Below are 15,695 nucleotides of genomic sequence, written 5' to 3' on the forward strand. Positions count from 1 at the left end.
CTATCCACAACATCTAAAAGGGATTGCTTCTTATTATGATAGGGCAGTGAATGATTTGAACATAATACAAATATTTCTGTCTTTATCAATACTCTACTCATCTTCCAATGATAATAGACATGATTGGAAAAACTGATTGCACTTGTTTGTCTACATTTTGATAGCGGCTACGGCTAGTTAAATTTAACGTACAACCAATCAGGTATCCTGCTGTTGCGCCTTCCCCACTTGCCCCTCTTTCAGCCAGCCAGCCTTGTATGATATATCGATGAGTGCCTCTTATTTAAACTTGCTGATGGAAATAAACTGGCTGGTCAGCACAACTCTCCTCCATCTACATTCTCTTCCTTGTGGCCATGGTTACGCTCACCTCCCTCAAAGCGGCCCTGAGGCAGACAGCCACGGGATCAGCCCCAAAGCAGTATCTCTCGGACGCACAGTACGCCGAAGGCTTCAATATCTTTTCGCAGGGCTTAGAATATGAAGAGTTTATTGTTTCTCAGCTTTCTCATCTGCTGGCTCCCCTCTTTAATCCGCGTCTCGATATCTCAGTGCTAGAGATCGGACCCGGCCCGAAAAGTGTACTGGGATGTCTTCCCATCTCTCAACGACGGAAGATCACGAAATACATTGCATTTGAGCCAAATACCCTGTTTGCTACAAAGGCGAAAGAATGGCTCTGTGGCTCTGTGGATTCAGATTGCCCGCTGCCCTGTCTGGAAAGCCCGCCCATTATCCATCAAGTCCCATACAGTCTGGACAGCAACAATGTTGATGAGAAATTCGACGTGATTCTATTTTGTCACAGCATGTACGGCATGAAACCCAGAGAAAAGTTCATCGAAAAGGCGCTGGAGATGCTCGTCGAACGACCAGGCGCAATGGTGGTGGTTTTCCATCGCAGGGAGAGCCTGCACCTCGAAAGATTGCTATGCCATCGAACGACCCTTTTCCCTACCGGGATTGTTCGGGTTGCAGATGAGGACGCCGTGCTAAATAACTTCGCTGCCTTCATCGCCGGGTTTGCTCCGCAGGATACCGAGGCGGACAAGGCTATCCTAGTCGAGTGGCGTGGAGTGTGCCGCGATCTGGGCCGTCGTGAGAAACCCCACACAGGCGATCTCCTGTTCAGTTCGCCCAGCACCATGGTAGCGTTTACCCGACATGCAACGTCTCTGCTAGAGTTGACGGCACAGGTGCCTTGGGAAGGGGATAAGAAAGTGAAGAACCGCGAGGCCAGTCTCCATGGCTGTGCTTGTATTGTTCAACCGACAGAGATTCGACATGTCCAACAGTGCATTCAATGGGCGCTAAAGCATGAGGTCGGCCTGACTGTTCTTGGTGGAGGGCACAGCGGCCAGTGTTTGTGGCCCAACGTCGTCGCGGTCGACATGGCTGCCTTTGACCAAGTCCATCTTCTCACAGCTGGGGATGGTTCTGTGGTAGTTGCCGAATCCGGCTGCAAGACAGGGGATATCATCCACAAGACCATGGCAGCTGGCCTGACAGTGCCTTTGGGAGCCCGTCCAAGTGTAGGCGCAGGGCTATGGCTACAGGGCGGTATGGGGCACCTGTCCAGGCAACACAAGCTCTCTTGCGACGCCATCATTGGTGCTGTCATGGTCACCGTCGACTCCAGCGAGATCCTGTGTGTCGGCTGCGTCCCAGAGCGGCATCGGCCAGTCGGTGCGGTGCGCCCAGACAATGAAAAGGAACTTTTATGGGCAATCAAGGGCGCTGGGACCAACTTTGGCATTGTACTTAGCGTTACTTTCAAAGCTTATGCGGCTCCCATGCACTTGGTTCGAAACTGGGTTTTCCCGCTGAGTGACAATCTCGAGGCGAGGCACAAACTGCGCGATTTCGATCATTTGATTGCCAGAAACCAGCCGCGGAACTGCTCTGCAGACGCGTATCTGTTCTGGGATTCTGGTCAGATGCATCTTGCCGTGACTATGTTCGAATCGTCAACGAGTGGACGCATCGCTGACACACCTCTTTCCACGTCTGTCAGCACATTGTTGGGACCGGGTGATGTTTCTGAGGCCGTGGATTGCGTTGGTCTGTTTGAGGCGGAAATGTACATGTCCAAGATGCACGGCGGTCACGGTGGTGGCAAGACCTCCGCATTCAAACGATGTTTATTCCTAACGGATATAGGAGGAGTGGAAGTTGCAGATATCCTTGTCAGGGCGGTTCAGACTCGTCCCTCCCCTTTCTGCTATCTCCATCTCCTGCATGGTGGTGGTGCTGTCAGTGATGTGGCAGCGGATGACACTGCTTTCGGCTGTCGAGACTGGGATTTTGCCTGCGTGGTGACTGGTGTCTGGCCCCGCGACCAAGATGGAACTGATATCGCTCAAGCCGCTGAGCAGTGGGTATATAATGTTGCCAGGGATCTTTTGCCCTTGAGCGCCGGAGTTTACGGCGCAGATCTCGGGCCAGACCCTCGAGATGCCGTGCTTGCAACCAGGGCTTTTGGGCCAAACCGCCGGCGTCTGGCCTATCTCAAACGCACCCTTGACCCACATAATGTGCTGCCCTATGCTTGCCCGCTCCTTCCATCGCCGGTGAAACAGAAGGTCATCATTCTCGTCACGGGCGAAAGCGGCGCCGGGAAGGACTACTGCGCTGGGCTCTGGGTCTCCGAGCTTAGCAAGTACAATAAAAGACTTACAGCGCGTGTAGCCAGCATTAGCGACGCAACCAAGCGAGAATATGCCACAGCTACCGGTGCTGACTTGAACCTCCTACTTCGTGACCGTGCTTATAAAGAGCAACACCGGCTAGCGTTGACGAAATTCTTCCAGGACCAGGTGCAGCTTCGACCTCGGCTGCCAGAAGAGCATTTTCTAGATGTGATTCATGACGCTGTAGATGTGGATGTGTTACTAATCACTGGGATGAGAGACAAGGCTCCAGTTGTAGCATTCTCACATTTGGTGCCAGACAGCAGACTGATCGATGTCCGCGTTCAAGTTAGTCGAAGTACACGGCGGGCCCGCCTAGGGGTCTATTGCAATGATTCCCATGATGGCAACGGCGAAAAGAACAATATCAAACCGGAATCAACAGCGTTGGACTACCACCCCAGTCTCATCTTTGACAACGACACTCCTGGAGATGAAGTGGCAAAAGGCTTTGCAGAGCGCTTTCTGTTTCCAATGTTTGATGATGACCTGCAGCGACTGGTCAGCATGGTGCCCTCCATCCCCAACTTCCCATCCCCAAACATCGAGTTCCGCCATGTGCTCGACATCTCCCAGCAGCCGGGCGGGCTGGCCTTGTGCACGTCTCTGCTTCACTCTCACTTCATTGGCGATTGGGGGCAAGTCGATGTGATCGCGTCTTGTGAGGCCGGTGGCTTTGTCTTTGCATCGGCTTTGGCCTTGCGGGTTGATGTGCCCCTGACGCTCATTCGAGAAGCCGGCAAGCTTCCCCCGCCTACATTTTCCATCCCCAAATCTGCATCGCATATCTCGTCTTCGGGATCCAGCGATTCCAAAGAGACAAGAATCGAGATGAGTCGCAATTCGATCCCCAAGGGCGCGTCAGTGGTGGTTGTGGATGATGTGCTTGCCACTGGGAAGACATTGTATGCGGTATTGCAGCTCTTAGAGGAAGCTGGCATCAGTCCAGAAAATGTTCATGTCCTGGTCGTGGCCGAGTTTCCTGTCCACCGTGGCCGCGAGTTTCTGTATCGACGTGGCTTTGGCAGAGTCAATATTCAAAGCCTTTTGGTCTTTGGTGGTGTTTAGGAGCTTCCATATGTGGAATAATCAAAGGAAAGATGCAGTGTAATAAACATTCATTAAAATAGGGAGGGAGTGTAGCGAGTATCTAACAGATTGTACAATTTCCTAATGATGATGCACCTTTAGAACTGGACAGCAGCTGATCGTTGTAATAAATACACAAGCAAGGGTTGTCCAAGGCGCATCAGGCCAGACTGCTGCATCCGAAATATCATCGGTTCCTCCACCAAGGAGATCTTCTATTAGCTGAGTACTCTGAGCGTCTAGGTTTTTCTCAGCTATATATGCCACCGTCCGTTGGCCAACATCTCCCCAGCCATGGATGAGTTGAGATTTACAAAGGAAGACTGAGAAGGCCCAACCACATCACATCCTGATATAAGGAACTGCCGTCTTCGTATAAGATATTGGTAGAGTGAGATATATAGTAATGTTATTGTAAGCAAGGTTAGCATATAATCATAAGTCAAGAACATGGACTTCATACAGGACGCATGTTTGCCGGATATTAGATATACTGGAATCAAAGGTGCTCCATGATGCATGATATCATTGCATATGTCGATACCGGAACCTCGACAGAAATATCGACCAGTCTAGGTTCAGTGAAGGTTCGGAGCTAAGAGATCTAGAAGTTCTGTACTAATGGGCTTTGCTATTTCTGGAATAATAGCTTCTATATCCGTGGCTTGTCACATTGCGAATTTATTAAAAATATGCACAACTCAGCCCATGGTTAGGAACCTAATTAGAATTGTGTGGCGAACTATTATGGATATAGCAGCCTATTTTCACATTCAATTTTCATTGCCTGTCATTAAGGCAACTAACATCAATACTATGTAAGAAACCCGATAGCCTAAACACGTACTATATATCATATCTTTCTTTAAAAGTCAGAAATAAGCTTTTAAGTCGATATGGTGCAAATATAGGTTGTCAAAGACACTAAGTTAGTGAACTGGGTTTCGCGCCCAGATAAACTAATCAAGGAGGGCATGACACAGGCAAGAAATATCAGTTAACGTTCTGGGAAAAGGTACCACGTCAGCTGAAAAAGATGTGCTATCATAGCTTACGCAATAACAAACCTCTAACTCAAAATGAGCTGAAGTCTGCGGTCGGTGACATGACTTGGTAAAATCAACAGTGGTAGGTGTACTTCGTATTAAAAGCCATAACCAGCAGACCTTCTAGAGCAAGAACTCCATATCCTATAGCGTATGACGCTATCATTATCAGTCTATCCAGCAATAATTGTAAGCTAGAGTTATTTGGGCGTTAAAGCTACCTAGGCTTAGCTACCCTAAAAATAGTCTCTCGCACTGTTGAAGCCGTTAGAGCCAGTTTCAATGCGAAATTGTACCGGTACATCATTCTGACATGAAATGCAGATCACAGCCGTGTCCAAATGAAAATCTCTCCTTTATTCTGACAAGATAAGTCTGATTGTCCACTAGGATGGTTCGCGTATAATTCGGCTTGAGTGTCTATAATAGTATTAAGAATAAGTCAAATAGCTAACTATACATTACTAAGACCAGATAATATGATTAATGTACTTGATCACTTCATTAATTTGATTCCCTATTGAAAAAGGGCAAGGGTTATGAAGTTGTAATCATCAGAGTATACCTAAGACTTGACATCAACCCACGAGTAAATACTCAGCTTTCGGAATTATTGGAGCTTTCCAGCTATAAAAGAAACCAAAAGAAGAATAATTCATGATATAAAGAACGTGGACTTCAAAAGTGGCATTCTGATCTGAGCTAGTGAAATCACTTTTGGATAGCGAACAGACTTTCAGATCATAGATAAAAAGGCAAAGAAAGAAAGAAAAGAAGAGGATAAAAGAGCAAGGCAACAAAAGACCTTTAGGCCTTTCCTGGGCCCGTCAGACACCCGTAAATTTTCTTTCCCCAGAGCAGGTTCCAAGCTGGACTGAAATATTAGATGGAAAAGACAACAGGTTTTCCCGGTCGCCTGGCCTGAGCCGCATTATAACTAACTCCATGTACCTTCATCCCATTAGGGTCAAGGAGGGTAATAGTATCACCGTTGTTTGAAAGGGGACAATCTGGTACTTGAACAACTGCAGATCCCTTGGCCCCTATACTTATCCCCCATATTTGTTCCAAGTCCCCGTGTGAATTAAGAATTTTCCATGTATCAAGAGAGATGTTTTCATCCGTGACGTTAGTAAGTGTGACTGTTTCGACTTCTGTTCCTGGCTGACCATCAGGGCCAACAGGGTTCACTAGAGCCTCGGTGATTAACACAGGCGCTCCCTTACTTGGAACATTGTCTGCATGACGGAAAGTCAAATATTCAAACCAGGTTTCATCTCCAACAGGGACTCCTTCCGGGTGGGTGTCACGAGTATGGGTCGCCTGTGTCGCAAATGCAAGAAAAACAGCCACCCACTTGTCCTTGTCGGCATTGTGTTCGTCGCTATAGTGTATTATGAGACCACCATCCTGGAATATACCATTTTCCTCGTACCACTTGTCGCTCCTCGTCTTGTAGTTGCCCTGGTTCATATGAACCTGATGGATACCATCTTCGCTTTCGTAACGAGAGCCAAAGATATAGAGGGTAGCGTTTTTCTCAACCACATCCCTCATTAGTGGGTGTAGTAAATCGATAATATCGTCACCCTTCTCAGGCGTATCATGAGGAACGAGTTTTCCGGATTTAGTCTGAAAGAGATTACTTCGGATGTAATCGAGACCTCGGCCGCTTGGACCTTGAAGGGAGTAAAATTTAGGCGTATCAAGCTCCTTAAGTCTGTCCGTTATGGGATGCTTGAAGTCTTTCTCGTACCAGAAGGCGAGTAATGGATTGGGTTTAAACCCGGATTTGATATTAATGGCCGCTTCGAACAAACCGGGCTTCGCTTCATGTCGTCCAGTTTGGCCAGGGAAATCACCCCCAGAAGGGGGTAATGGATACTGGTTTCTGTTTTCCTCTATCCTGTTCTCCTTATCGACAAAATACAGATATAAATGAGGGGTAGGATCCCCAGGGTCTCTGTGTTCAAAGTTGAATGTGATAGGGAAGGATTTCCATACACCATAGTCTTCCACGGGCATCTTGAAGAATCCTTTCAGTAAGGGAATTGATCAGACAAAGATTACAAGGCGATGAAGAAGGGATAGTATTCGAAATAGAAGAATAAGAAGCTTATGGTGTGGCACGCTCTTCCTTTAACCCGAGGGTGAGTTTACATGGTCTATCTAGCAGTTATATAAGTCGCCGAACAGTCATGCAAGATATTGGATACATTGTCAATGTATTCACGTTCTATAGAGGTCGAGATCTTACAGCATTATTGTTTCATCATCCGAGCTAGGTACCCAGAGTCAAGCACTCGTACCATGGGTAACTTGTCACGAGGACTTATTTTACGGTCTAGAATAATCGACAGTTGATATTAAATGGTCATCCTAGCTTTTACATTTCTATCATCTGATTTATATCTTTATTTCTATCGCTATTCCAATAACAGTGATCTGAGGGTGGACCTGTGCTCTTGCTATTGCTGAACTCTTTTCGCGCAGAATACAATTTCCATTTCTGGGATTGACCACCTAGACCTACTAAGCCCAGAAGGGCCGGAAGTAGTCGTACTATTCCTCTTCGGTGACAGGTCAAACTCTATTTGATAAAATTGTAGATTATTTGTATTTAACAAGACTGACTATCTTATAGGCTACATTAAAAAATATATAGCTTTAAAACAAAGAAATATTATTATCTTGTATTTTTAATCAGAAGTTTTCAAATTTTAAAACTAGCTTTATAAAGCCATTTAAAAATAGAAAGATGATTTACCTATTCCAAGCATAACATCTCCTCATATCATGCGCTATATCAAACGTATTATCATAGACAATGCAGATTGAGTCGATCCAAAGATATCAGACAACAAGAACCATCCAGCGCCAATACTGTATCAATGAGAAATAATTATAATTCTTCACTTACTGCCCTGTCTCCCCCGCACTGCATACCACAACCTCATGAATCCATTTCGATTGAAGAGCATCAGATGCTGTAAGGCGACGGTGAGGCTTTGGATCCAGCATGGCGTAGATCACGTTGCAGCGATGTTCCTAGTAAGTAATACTTAGCCTAAGGTTCATCATGGAATGCACACGGTCCAACACCTACTTTGCATAATGCCTCAATAGGAAAGTACCCATCTTCCTGCTGGCGTGCACGGAGATACTCTTCAAAATTTCTATCTTCTTCTTCCCTGGCAATACTCCAGGGGAGTCGACCACATCTCATAGCCATATAGATTAATCCTGCAGCCCAGATATCGCCCGCCCTAGGGTCATAGTAATCGCTGTTTGCCTCTTTTAACTCTTCTGGTGCAATGTATGGTATTTTTCCAGACCACCTCCATGCATGTGAGATTGGCTGCAAGCCTGTTTGCAACCACTCCGCGCCATCAAAATGTGCAACCCTGACAGCACCATGGATGGTGAGAAGAATATTTTCAGTCTTCAAATACCGGTGTGCAATTCCATTGTCATGGAGATACGACACTGCGCGCATAAGTTGCTTGAAGAAGCAGTCGGCTTCGACGGTTGCAAGTTTTCCCGATGCGGCGATCAGGGCGTGAAGACTGCTTCCATCGTAATACTCCATGGCTGCGTAAAGATCCCCTCTTTCATTGTAACAAACTTCTATCGTTCGAACAATATTGGGGTGATCGACATAGGAGGATATGCTTCTTACGGAGTGACGATAATGATCCATACGTTCTCGAGGCAATCGGTGATAGGCTTTGACCGCGTATAGTTTTTTATCGCTCGAAAATATCGAGGCTTTCTTACTATATAATTTCACCGAGGTGGAAGAGCCGTAATGGAGGATTTTATCGCACTTTCCATATTTTTTGGAGAAGGATTCTATCGTGCTGGGCTCATTGGTCGCTTCGGATGCAGGCGGCCCCTTTGGGCCGTATCTCTGCATTAAACGTGCAAAAGTATTGCACAGCCAATTGGAGGGATGTCCTGAATTTCGAGCTTTCAGAACATGGCAGTGAGTGCCATCTTCAAAAATTTTGATATTCCGATAATGGGGCCTGGGCGTTTGACAATCACTGTCGCCCAATCTGCTTCCCTGAGACACTCGTCTGGGGGTTTGATCAATATTGGCCATAGAAATTGAAGTGAGTCGTCGTGATTAGGTCAAGTAGACAGATATCTCCTAATCAGGTAGTTGCGTGGTAATGCCCGCAGATGATGTGGGGAAAACGCAGCGGGGAAAACGCAGCAGGGATAAACTTAATGAGATCCCGAAATACAGTGTGACACCAGTTTTTGACAGCGCTATTTATTATGCAGTATGTCTCGTCGCTCTTGTGCAAACAGTGACATATCAAATTTCTTCCTATTTGGCTGGTTTCAAGTTGTCCTCATACACATAGGAAGATAAGGCACCCCGGAAAGGGAGACGAGGAGACAGGTTGAGAAAGGAGATTCGCATATAGTCTTTCACGAGAGCATCATGACATAATGCTACTTGGCAAAACCATCGCCCTGCATGATTTTGCTTCCGTGGAAACTGTGGGGTAACTTGCAGCCCCCATTGGCGGGTTCCTCACGTGGACATATTCTTGATCGCAGTTACAGCATGGTGGCTCTGTTTCTATTATACAATTGGTTTCTATGTCAAATCAAAGCCGCATGCCAAGATCTGTACCCAAAAATCTTCACTCCACATCGTTTGGTCCCCGACGGGTCTGACCCACTATTAGATGGGAAAATCTGACGGGAAGATAGAGCGATAGATAGCCCGATATACAATATTATGTATGAGATGTGGTCGGTTAGTTATCGATCCTTATTATTTTTTGACTAATCAAATTAGTTAGATTAGTCGACTAGGTTAGCTTCGCAATCGTACAAATCGCCATGATTCAGACACGGGGTTGCCCCGGCTTCGCGTTGTAGCAAGTTTGGGCGCATGGATAGGAACTCTAAAGATAATTTAGTTGGACTACATATTTAAAGCAATTATGTTGGTCGTCTTGTGGCTGTTGTGTTCACAAGTTAAACATGCTAGGTTGTTTAATGGTTTGGGTAGCTCACCTTCTGACCCTTAGTCTAAGGTAAAGTTCCTTCCAAATAATGTTACCTTACATACCAAGTCGGGTAACTGCTGGTTAAGTGATTCAAAATTTTTATTCAATTTCCCTGTTGCACTTGCTTCAGTACTATAAGTTAAAATAGAACCTAATCTTATAAGAAGGGCCCTAACATAACTCTCTCTAACTCGAATTAATGTTTCGCACCACACAAGCAAAACAAGATGCCCTAAGGTTTTTGCTCAATTCTGCGGCAGTTATAAGAAAAGCCACCTTACACATATAAAGCTGCGTTGTCTTTTGGCCCCCCAAGGATCCTGATGCTTGATTTCAGCGGCGGTTGAAGAAACCCACACCATCAAAGTCTAAGCAGAATAAGCAATTATCAACCAGCCTTATTAGATCATTGTGTGATTTGCAATTCGCTTGATAAATTAGTCTATCAAGCCCCTGTTTTTTATTGACTAATTATGCAATTCTAGCGCTGCGTGGCCACTATGCAATCATAACTCTACACAGGAAATCTATGTCATTTTCTAGTCGATTTGAGAAATTGTCGCACATGCTTACATCCTGGTTCCTGTTTCTGTACTCATTAGTATTTGAGCCATCTGTTAATAGCAGATGATTGAATATCTATTAAGATAGTTCTACACACCATTCTCAATTATACATGACAAAATGAAATTGTTTCCCAGGAGCACCTTCCACGAACATGGCATCAGAAAAAAGTAATATTTAGAAAAAGCAAAACCGGGTACAGAGTTGCGATGTATTGACGTTGATTGATTCACAAGAATCCACTATCGCGACGCTATTAAAGACTAGCCACGTTCCATCGATCCTATCGAGTACAGATATTTCTCAACAATTCTTAAGATCGACAGTGATATAGTTCATCACAGTCTGAGGGTATTTCTTTCTCGCCCTATATATTCCTGCCTGTTTTCCAAGACTGATCCTCATCCACATCAAACCTCCTCCATACTATCCGTACCTATCCAATCCTTCCTCGTACTACCGCCAAAATGATGTTCAAGTCCCTTCTCCTCGTTTCTGGCCTTGCCTCCATGGCCACCGCCAGCGGCTTCTGTGATGCCTCTGCCTCTCTGGGCCAGCAGTACGCTGACGCCTTGACCAACATCCAAGCTGTCCAGGCCAATGCCTCCACCCCCAACGCCGTCGACAAGGTCCTGTCCAAGTCTGCCTTGTCGTCCAGCCTCCTCCCCCGCGTCCAGGGTCTGGAGAACAACATCAACGCCCTGAAGACCAACAGCGGTCTCCCTGGCAGTGCCAGCGGCCTGCTGAACAACATCACTGCTTCGCTGAACAACTTCGGCTCGAGCATCGACCAGACCGTCCCCGGCATCGCATCCAGCGCCATTGCCGGTGCTGTGCCGTCTGGAACCCCCGCCCCTATCGCCGGTTCCACCCCCGCCGCTCTCAAGCGTCTCTCCAACGCCGTCGCTGCCTCCAAGAGCCGCGTCGACGCCCTTCAGAGCAAGACCTGCTCGCAGACTCACAAGGCTAAGCGCGACGACCTCGATGACTGGCTCCAGGGTCTGCTTGATGAGATCAACTCTCTTATCAACGCGATCGAGGAGGAAGTTGACAGCATCATCTCTTGGGTTGACAGCTATGTTAATGAGGTTATTGGTGAAGTCACTGACTTGATCCAGAACATTGAGGATGCTATTGAGGAGGGGGTTAATGGATCTTCGTCCTCAAACTAGGTTTCTTGTTGATGTGTTACGGTCCTTATGATGAGGCCTTGTTGGCTTGGCTTAGTTCTCTGCTCACATAGTATATTTTAGTTGATTTAATTACAAGACTTGATCTATCATAAGTATACATTATTTTCTTTATGTTTATACTAGCCACTTAAGGTATAGAATATGATAGATAGTGTTTTCATGATTTAGAAATTACATTCTGTTCCATTGTAAACGCGCCTGTCCTGGTTTAAGGTAAACCATAATACCACTGGGCCTGGGCCTGGACTGTGGATATAGGGTTTTTAGTTTCCGTCGCCGCATCAAGCAGAGCACAAGATTATGGTTGAGATAGCACCCGCCACAACTCCAACGCCTATTCCCGTTTTAGCCCCGCTCGAGAGCACTTATGCGAGGGTGAGTCTGTGGATGATGTTATAGATGTAGTAGATACTGCCATCGTCATGGCTGAAGGAGTCGTGAAACCAGTCAACCACTATCGGATGGAGAAACTGTATCCATTAACATGGCTCGCCGATCATCGAAGTCGGGGGTCGCCGTAGATCTATCCAAGTCGAGCCTGGTATACACGAATTTAGGTGTGGTTCCTTTCCCTGGTTCAACTTCTTTTCATGGAAATGGGTGTAGACAACCTAAAGACGCCATCCGACGTTCAATAAAATATCAAAAAAGAAAAACATACAACAGCAGGGATTCGCTGGTGGTCACCCACCCAACTACTAACCTGCCGGCGTGTGGCTTAAGTACGGCTGAGCGGACGGGAAGCCCTGTTCTCCACACCCTGTGGCCGTATGTACTTGGAGATATACAAAAGGGGATTGTATAAAAGGACGGTAGAAAATAATTAACCCTCCCTGAGTACACATGATGAGGATAAATCCGACCTAAAAGAACCTTGAATTGAATGTGGGAAAAATAGCTTCCATCTGAGTTCGCTTTATCCCTTCTACTGTCTTATCTTGGTGGGGGCGGCAGAGTATATCTGTATGGCAACAATGCCCAACTGTCATGTGATGTCAGCAATCATCTTCAATGCCATGTAGTTCTAATTTGTGCCTGAAAAGTGTAATTAAATACTTCAGGTACTTAAAATAATACCCCCAAGATATTGTATGGGATATTCTGTGTGTCATAAAAAATGTCTATGTCAACTTTGCCCAATCGTCACTATAACTATTGCTCTCTGAGTCATGAAGGTCAGATCAGGCTGTTGAAAATCCACCCTGCCATGAATGGCAACAGCGAGATTGAATCAAGTCTCGATATTGTGGATCTGTATGATAATCCCCGGTTTGTCGCTCTCTACTATACATGGGGCCCTCCTACGGCTGAAGCGGGCATTCGAGGGGTCACAGACGTTCCGTCCCATCCCATCAGATGCAATGGACGTGTTATCCTGGTCACCCAGAATTTACACGACTTTCTGCAGAGGGTAGCGCGCAGCGTAGAGCTCAATTCGCAGAATTTCTGGATCGATGCTGTCTGTATCAATCAGCAAGACCTGGCGGAGAGGGCGAGCCAAGTCAAGTTCATGGCAACGATATACCGCTCAGCCGACATGGTGCTTGCTTGGTTAGGCGAGGAGGACGTTCATACCGAAAAATCGTTCACTTTGATCAAAGGCCTGGGGGGTCTTTGTCACGATTACTACTCGCTAGATGTCCCCAAAATGAAAAAGACGGAAAACTTTGCGGCTGTCCTAAGCTCCCTTGCCGACGAGCAGGTGCGAGACTCGTTCAGACATTTCTGGAGACGCGTCTATTTTAAGCGCGCGTGGATCATCCAGGAGCTCGCACTTGCTAAGAAAGTTGTGGCGTATTGTGGTGGATATTCTGTCGAGTGGATGGATATTGTTGGTGTGTCGGCTTTTTTGACGCTGACGTCTTGGGGACACTTCCTGAACATGGGTGTAAGTGATATAGTTAGCAAAGGGCATTCCAACCATACCCTGCCGCTGTATCTATACTCAAATGCCAAGATACAGTCGTCGAAAGAGGGCTGGGCCTTCCTATATACCCTCACCAGGGGACGGGAATTTCAATCCTCAGATCCTAGAGACAAGGTATATGCCCTCCTTGGCCTCCAGGAACATTACACAAAGGATAAACCGCGCCTGCGACCTACGTACGGGGAGTTTTCTGTTGTCGCCACATTCACGAAAGCGGCAATTCAAATATTGGAAGATACAGATGATCTACTGCTTCTGGGTCATGGCGAGGGAAAGGACTTTCAAAGGGTGAAAGGCCTCCCATCCTGGGTCCCGGACTGGTCCTGCACAAAGATATTGGGCCTTGGGATGATTGGATACAAACGGTTCGCAGCTGCAGGAAACCTACCCAGAAGTCTGGGAATTGACGAACCCAACACGGCCTTGATTCTGCGCGGGTTCTGCCTTGATCTTGTCGCTCAGATCGGCGAGTCCAAGGAAGAAGCCCTAACTAGGAGAGGCCCGGCATTTTTTTCCCAAATGGATGGCGATTCTATCAACTCTTCCCGACATCTATCACACAAAACAATCCAAGTTTGAGGTGTTCTGGAGAACACTCATCACGGACACAGCTGGCCGAGCTCCTCAACGCGGAACATATCCGGCTGCACAGGAATTCAAGGCTGCATTCCATCATTGGGTGATTGGAATTATACGGCAGTGGGAAGGCCAGCCTCCATCGGTAGAGAGAGATTCCTTTTTGCAAGGACTATACCAGCTTGCTTCGCCGCACGAAACAGAATCAGCAGGCTATCTTCCGCTCAAAAACAGCGAAAATTCGACTCAACCAGTGAACGGCGACCTTCTAGAAGCCGCCGAGTACAGTGCTTTACTACGCTATTCATCGCAAACAAGGCTTCTACGAACCAGCGCAGGCTATCTCGGCCTTGCGACAACATCCGTACGGGAAGGAGACTCGGTATGGATTGTATCTGGTTCGCGCGTGCCCCTCATTCTGAGAGAAACGGGCAAGAAAAGCCAATATCAGCTCGTTGGAGGAGCGTATATTCACGGTTTTATGCAGGGTGAAGCTTTGATGGCTGGTCATATCTTTGAGGAGTTCAAGGTTGTTTAGGAAACGGCATTATATAGGCACGATTTGTTGCCTTGTCTCCTGGTCAAGCTTCTGCAGAACCTTTGAGCAGCTCACGCCAATCCCTCGGATGGAATCTCAATCAAAATACATTCGTGCTACAAAATTGTGCCTGGTCACATAATTATGCATTATGTGTATATTGATGGTCGATTCCGGTTGACAGAATTCTAGGTACCCTTGGAGATGAGTATCCAGAGGCGGAAGCCTGCACTTACTCGCACTGAGAAATTGGGAAAGGTGCTGGGCCAGAGCAGTGAAGCCTTGACTCAAGGGTATCTAGAACGGCATCCATCCCATCAGATTCAGATAGAGCGCCAAACAGTAGGGCAAGGTTAATATTAAATTTTGAGGGCTTGATAATCCAACCCAATTATTGATTGGTCTGGATATGCCTTGCCACCGTGACCAATTTACCAATAAGAGAGCCAGAAAGAGAGAATCCCTGCAAATCTGTCCAGGCACCAACACCCGACAACCCGCTATGTATCCAGACAAGTGTGATTGTAATGATGAGACACGCTACTGACTACTGTCATTTTTGCTTCTTTATGCCGCTCCCAGCCACGAGGAACTCACTTTCAGCTCTTCTGACCGCGTCTCCTCCCTCTGCCCTCGTTTAAAAAAGATATCTATTAATTTCCCACACTTTCTACCGTTTCCTTTGAGTTATCGGCCCAGGCCCCTTTGCAACGTGGTCTAGCGTGGATTTTTGAACACCAAAAAGATCACATAACACTGGCAATCCGCGTAGTACTTCCAACAGGAGCCTCGACCCATCCTACCCTCTCATCCAGAATTCCAACGTAAGCTCACATCAACCACATCTACCAATAAAATAAAATATAAAATATCTAGAACTGATCTTGAATTTATGTTACAGACGGTGCATAATACCTACAAGGCTGATATAATCTACACTCATTTCAATTATTATCACTGATCGTTGTACATACAACCGCCACTATGAAGACGGACGACCATACAGTGGGCGTGATACCTATGCGCCTTGCCAATTGTTTCC

The 15,695-nt window shown here is 46.5% G+C and overlaps 6 protein-coding genes across 6 annotated transcripts; 3 read left to right on the top strand and 3 right to left on the bottom strand.

The window, feature by feature from the left end:
• The first annotated feature begins 303 nt into the window (after positions 1–303).
• Positions 304–4,123, top strand: ASPWEDRAFT_36367 (uncharacterized protein). The gene has a single exon (XM_040834437.1). It carries the CDS (start codon positions 357–359, stop codon positions 3,756–3,758), a length of 3,402 nt encoding a protein of 1,133 aa, XP_040692361.1. The 5' UTR covers positions 304–356; the 3' UTR covers positions 3,759–4,123.
• ASPWEDRAFT_340074 (uncharacterized protein) lies at positions 3,896–4,274 on the bottom strand. The gene has a single exon (XM_040833909.1). It carries the CDS (start codon positions 4,238–4,240, stop codon positions 4,034–4,036), a length of 207 nt encoding a protein of 68 aa, XP_040692362.1. The 5' UTR covers positions 4,241–4,274; the 3' UTR covers positions 3,896–4,033.
• A 1,042-nt stretch (positions 4,275–5,316) lies between these two features.
• On the bottom strand, positions 5,317–6,986 carry ASPWEDRAFT_36368 (uncharacterized protein). Its single transcript, XM_040834438.1, has one exon. It carries the CDS (start codon positions 6,848–6,850, stop codon positions 5,708–5,710), a length of 1,143 nt encoding a protein of 380 aa, XP_040692363.1. The 5' UTR covers positions 6,851–6,986; the 3' UTR covers positions 5,317–5,707.
• A 477-nt stretch (positions 6,987–7,463) lies between these two features.
• Positions 7,464–9,178, bottom strand: ASPWEDRAFT_65672 (uncharacterized protein; the record flags this gene model as incomplete). The annotated part of the gene is made up of 3 exons (XM_040838808.1): positions 7,932–9,178; positions 7,746–7,873; positions 7,464–7,470 (listed from the first exon to the last, which is right to left on the bottom strand). The coding sequence occupies exons 1-3, from the start codon at positions 8,928–8,930 to the stop codon at positions 7,464–7,466; spliced, it is 1,134 nt and encodes a 377-aa protein (XP_040692364.1). The 5' UTR covers positions 8,931–9,178.
• Positions 9,179–10,723: 1,545 nt separating this feature from the next.
• ASPWEDRAFT_340114 (uncharacterized protein) lies at positions 10,724–11,737 on the top strand. The gene has a single exon (XM_040833910.1). It carries the CDS (start codon positions 10,887–10,889, stop codon positions 11,589–11,591), a length of 705 nt encoding a protein of 234 aa, XP_040692365.1. The 5' UTR covers positions 10,724–10,886; the 3' UTR covers positions 11,592–11,737.
• Positions 11,738–12,819: 1,082 nt separating this feature from the next.
• Positions 12,820–15,053, top strand: ASPWEDRAFT_180209 (HET domain-containing protein; the record flags this gene model as incomplete). The annotated part of the gene is made up of 3 exons (XM_040831828.1): positions 12,820–13,500; positions 13,576–13,992; positions 14,039–15,053. 3 exons carry the CDS (start codon positions 12,820–12,822, stop codon positions 14,651–14,653), a joined length of 1,713 nt encoding a protein of 570 aa, XP_040692366.1. The 3' UTR covers positions 14,654–15,053.
• Positions 15,054–15,695: the final 642 nt, after the last annotated feature.

This window comes from Aspergillus wentii (genome assembly GCF_001890725.1).
Source record: "Aspergillus wentii DTO 134E9 unplaced genomic scaffold ASPWEscaffold_2, whole genome shotgun sequence".
Classification (NCBI taxonomy): Eukaryota; Fungi; Ascomycota; class Eurotiomycetes; order Eurotiales; family Aspergillaceae; genus Aspergillus; species Aspergillus wentii.

Excerpts from the sequence above, each read along its gene's own strand:
- ASPWEDRAFT_340074 (XM_040833909.1), bottom strand. The coding sequence starts at position 4,240 with ATGAAGTCCATGTTCTTGACTTATGATTATATGCTAACCTTGCTTACA.
- ASPWEDRAFT_340114 (XM_040833910.1), top strand. The coding sequence starts at position 10,887 with ATGATGTTCAAGTCCCTTCTCCTCGTTTCTGGCCTTGCCTCCATGGCC.
- ASPWEDRAFT_36368 (XM_040834438.1), bottom strand. The coding sequence starts at position 6,850 with ATGCCCGTGGAAGACTATGGTGTATGGAAATCCTTCCCTATCACATTC.
- ASPWEDRAFT_36367 (XM_040834437.1), top strand. The coding sequence starts at position 357 with ATGGTTACGCTCACCTCCCTCAAAGCGGCCCTGAGGCAGACAGCCACG.